This window comes from Quercus suber, unplaced genomic scaffold (genome assembly GCF_002906115.3).
Source record: "Quercus suber isolate HL8 unplaced genomic scaffold, Cork oak 2.0 scaffold_193, whole genome shotgun sequence".
NCBI classification, from domain to species: domain Eukaryota; kingdom Viridiplantae; phylum Streptophyta; class Magnoliopsida; order Fagales; family Fagaceae; genus Quercus; species Quercus suber.
Genome location: NW_027069651.1, coordinates 1,106,503 through 1,111,520, shown reverse-complemented (window position 1 = coordinate 1,111,520; position 5,018 = coordinate 1,106,503). Strand labels below are relative to the sequence as shown.

At 42.3% G+C, this 5,018-nt stretch overlaps 1 protein-coding gene across 1 annotated transcript; it reads left to right on the top strand.

The window, feature by feature from the left end:
* The first annotated feature begins 626 nt into the window (after positions 1-626).
* LOC136069863 (uncharacterized) lies at positions 627-1,652 on the top strand. Its single transcript, XM_065778932.1, has 2 exons — positions 627-630; positions 1,096-1,652. Exons 1-2 carry the CDS (start codon positions 627-629, stop codon positions 1,650-1,652), a joined length of 561 nt encoding a protein of 186 aa, XP_065635004.1.
* Positions 1,653-5,018: the final 3,366 nt, after the last annotated feature.

Here is a 5,018-nt window from a genome sequence, read left to right as displayed (position 1 = left end):
AAAGGAGATTTTGATATCCAACCCTCATTTACTTCGTAGGTTTCCCCCGATTTCAGAATGTCTTTTTGTTTGCCCAAGGCACGCTCCTGACGCTTCGGCGTCATGGGCACGCCATTATTAAATGGTAACTGCTCTGTTGTCCCACACGTTCAACGACCTGATGCAAATCTAACGGTGGGGGATCCTTTGCATTTATGGGCGGGGTTTTTCCCGCTCCTACTTTCTGTGCTCTTGTAAAGTGCCTTTCAAATCAAATCTTTCTTCAGTTACAAATCACTCTCTCTCAGCACGTATTCATTGAATCTGTCTTTCTCTCATTACTCCACGCTCTCATAAATACCAAGAGTCCGTCCGAGGAGCTTGTTTTCCACACTTGTAAGTTTCCTTAACCCTCCCTAGTTTTCCATCTTCTGTATCAATTCGTTCTCTGCTATTGTTAGAAAATGGGTAGATTTAAGTATCTAGTTGATTCCGAGGAGCAAATGGAATCATTTAGGATTAAGTATAGGATTCCCTCAACAGTGGGTATGAGGTACGCTTCCTCCCAAACCTGGTCGCATGATAGAAAAACGGGGGAGGTAGTCATTCCCATGGTAGCTTTTGTCGAGGGAGGGATGACTATCCCAATGGGTAATTTGACGAGAAATTACCTTAGGTTTTTTACGTTATCTCCCACGCAGTGCGCCTCGAATATGTTCAGGGTGCTCGGGAGTATAGAGGCTTTAAACGCCTTATACAACTTAGGTTTGACACATCACGATGTGAATTGGGTATATAACCTCAATCATTTGAGGGATCAGGGATATTACCTTAAGTCGAGGTACCCTGCAGTAAGACTAATTCAGTGCCTCCCTACCTCAAACAAGGGTTTTAAAGATGATTTCCTTATTTTTTCCGGGGAGTGGCACGATGGTTCGCCTTGCCCAACTGAAGAGGGACAACCAGGGGGTTCCCAAGATATGCGTCCCTGATAAGTCAGAAAATTATTTTTTATTTTTTATTTATTATTTATTTTTATTTTATTTTATTTATTTTTTTTTGAAGCAGTTTTTATTCCTAATGGAATTTTCTTTTTATGTTTTAATTACTTTGCAGACAAACGCGCCACTAGGCGTCGTCTCAGGCTGATCAACAGGGAGAGCCTAGATAGAATTCTGCGGTCCGAGATATATGTGAATCCCTCCGACGGCCAATTACGAGCCGCACACTTAATACTCAAGTATAAGCCTGCGTCCACAGCCTTTCAGGCTCCCAAGTGCGTGATAAAGGCAAAAGATCCTCGGCTCCACCGTATCAGTGTAATCTTTGAGGGATTCATCGTTCCTGAGGGCGAACTTATTCCTGAAGGTGAGCCCTTTACTGAACCATTGTCGGAGGCTATTCTTTCTACCGGAGCTTCATCATCACGCTCCACTCCCCAAAAAGTGGGAGAAGAAGAAGAAGAAAAAGAAGCGAAGAAGAGAGACGAAGAGGAGAAGAAGAAGAAGAAGAAGAAGAAGAAGAAGAAGAAGAAGAAGAAGAAGAAGAAATCCCCGGAGGACTTGCGGAGTTGCCCGACTCTGCCGACGAACTTGAAGTTTTTGATCACCCCCAGTCTCCTGAAGCGACTTCTAAGAAGATGGTCATCCAAAGGAGAAGCCAGAGGAGCTTGAAAGAAGTAATTGAGGGTCAGTCTGGCAGGGTGGTGGAAAAGCAAATTCAGGTCCAAGCTCCGTCTCTTCCCCCTCCACCTCCTCAGTCATCCCAACCGACCGTGAATGAGCCCAGTGATCCGAAGAGGAGAAGAGAGCCGAAGGGCAAAGAAGTGATGGACGCTGGGCGGACTCCTACTACCATCGAGGGTGAGGACCAAAGAGCTGCTAAGCAGCAGAAAACAAGTCATGGAACACAGCGAGAGGTAGATAAAACAACCACTCGGTCCTCGGATCCCGAGGTCTGGCTCCCAACCCCTATGCTCGATAAAAGGCCTATAAAAGAGGATGCTTCAATTAGGGACTTCAGTGGCGGGCTTGGGTGCCGAGTTGCCTCAGCATTAGAAGAAACACTTCTTCTTCCTAAGGACATGGCTGAGCTGAGAGCGATTAAGAGGGACGAGGTTTTTCAAAACACCAAAAGATACTTGGGCATGGTACGATGCTACAACCGTTACATTATTCTTTTTATTTGACTATTATTGTATGTATAGATATATTTCTTATTGTTGCATATTTCTAATTCCCTTTTTCTCTAGGCCGTTCAAGCCACCTTCAGGCTGGAGGAGATAGCCAAATCCTATTATGATCAAATAGACGATGAGAAGAAGAAAAGGATATCAGCTGTACGCACTCTGAATGCTTCCGAGCAAAACATCGCGCAGCTAAAGAAGAAGTTAGCAGCCGAAGAGGAGGCTCGGAAAAGTGCTGATTCGGCCCTAAAGGGGTTCCAAAGACAGGCCGAGGACCAGGGGCGGCTTCTACGTGATGCCAACGCCCAGCTGGCAACCTCTAAGGAACAGGTGCTGACCCTGCAGAAACAGCTGGAAGAAGTCCAGAGGCTCAGAGATCAGGCTGAAAAAGCCAAAGCCGAGGCTGAAAGAGGAAAAGATGCCGCTGAGCAGCAGGGTTACAATATGGGAGTGGCCGAGACAGAGGATAATTTCCGAGCTGAGGTTCCCGTCGTGTGCCGAGAATACTGTGCCCGGACTTGGCAGGAAGCCCTCGACCGAGCTGGAGTTGAATCCTCTTCAGAGTTAAGGAAACCTGAAAACATTTACTTCCCCCAGCTATTCGGCCTCCACTCCCTCTACCGCAATAGGGGAGGTATCTGTTATTGTTGCTGAGCCTTCTGAGAAAGTTCAGACTCAGGCTCTCCCCCACTCAGTCAACAGGAACCATTATTAGCGCCTGGCAAAGAAAAGGACCCATCCTCGGCCAAAGAAATAGCAGGGCTCAAAGACGGAGCAGCCTCCCAAACTTTTGAACAGGCCTTAGCCTCGACTACCCGGCCTGTTGAAGATGCTCCCATGGCGCAGGAAAAAGATGCTCCCCAAGAGGTAGCTGGTAGAGCCCCTCCCAAGCTCCAAATAAAGTTAACCAAATAGTTGCTTGTAGTTACCTTTCTTATTCTTGTAGTATCCTTTGTATTTCTTTTCTTTTTGGCAAGTTATAAGAGACATCCGAAGTTTTCGTCCATTATCTATATAATTTCATGCATGGTTACTCTTTATTACTTTCGTTCGTTTATCCACTTGTCTTATGATCTCGGGCCGTAAGAAGGATAAAAGTTGACACGATGGGGAAGAATTATAACTTTATATTCAGAATCATAGCCGTGACCCTTGCGACTTTATAAAGGCTCCTTGTAACATTCATTAGAAAATTATACTTACCTAGGATAGTACCTTTAGATTCATCCAGAGGGGTACTAATCCCCTTGAAATGCTTTAAATGATGCTCATAGCATATACTTCGACATGTATCTTTAGTCACACGGACCTCTTTTTNTAACAATCAAGTTACTTTTCCTTGAAGTAGATAATAGGAGGTTCAACGGGTTAGTTTTTTTTTGTTTTTTTTATTTTTTTATTTTTTTATTTTTATTTTTATTTTTAAAGTATTGACAGTCAAATTCTACGAGCTCTACCACATAGATTTAACCTAAAAACTCTACCCGAATTTTTAGTTCTTTCTCTTCTAACCTCGATCGTGCATATTATAGAGAACTAGGCGTCTGTGAAATGTCCACTGTGTAGAGAACTGGTTGTTTAGAGGCACGCCCAATTTATTACACTAATATTTTTTACTTTTGGCAAATTAGTTTATTATGAATAGTAGATAAAATTATATGGGAATCCATATTAAAAAATCCACCACTGAACACGATCAACTACATAAATAAATGTAAAAAAGTTGATGAAAATTCGATATACCAAACTTAAACTATGAATTTTACTGAAAAACTGATTTCATTTATCTGAATAAAATAGATACAATTACAGGTATATATAGTATCATTAAGCAACTAACCAGAACCAAAAACTTACTTAATCTGATCTAACAAACTTCTTAACTAACTAACAGAAATGTACAGCTAATTAGTCACGTGTAAAACACATGTTCACTAACTAACACTATAATACACGCAGCTTTATACTTTAAACTACTTGCCGTTGATCTCTGCTTCAAGTCTAGAGCTACTTGAACTTGTGGACTCTTGTGACTCACTTAGCTGCTCTGACTTCTTGGACTTCTGATACTCCCCCTCAGGATGGACATCATGAGAATGAATACTTGAAATGCCCATCCTGGTAAGAAGACCAGAAAATTGATTCCAACTCAAAGCTTTTGTTAACAAATCAGCTATTTGACATTGAGTTCTAATATCCATCAGCTTTATAACTCCTGCTTGCACCTTATCCCTCACAATGTGACAATCTATCTCAATATGTTTTGTACGCTCATGGAAAACTGGATTAGTTCCTATGTGAATTGCAGCCTGTGAATCACTGAACAGCAAAGCAGCTTGAGTGTGTTTGACATTCAGATCTTTAAGTAAATACAAAATCCATGTCACTTCACACACTGCAACAGCCATTGCTCTGTATTCTGCTTCTGCCGTGGATCTTGAAACTATTTTGCTTCCTAGACTTCCAAGAGATGAGAGAATCACAAGAAAAACACAGTAACCAGTGATGGACCTCCTGGAATCAATGCATGCAGCCCAATCTGCATCTGCAAATGCTTTGATGTGTAGGTGGATTGAGCTGAAAAGAACAAGCCTTGTCCTGAAGTACCTTTAAGGTATTGAATTACTCTATAAGCTGCTCTGAGATGAGGCTCTCTAGGTTTGGACATGAACTGACTCAGTCTATGTACTGAGTATGTGATGTCAGGTCTAGAGATAGTAAGATACAGCAGCCTTCCTATCAATCTTCTGTACATACCAGCATCAGTCAATAACTTGCCCTCATCTTTGCTTAATTTGAGATTTATCTCCATGGGAGTTTTAACAGGTTTACACCCAAGCATTCCCACATCATT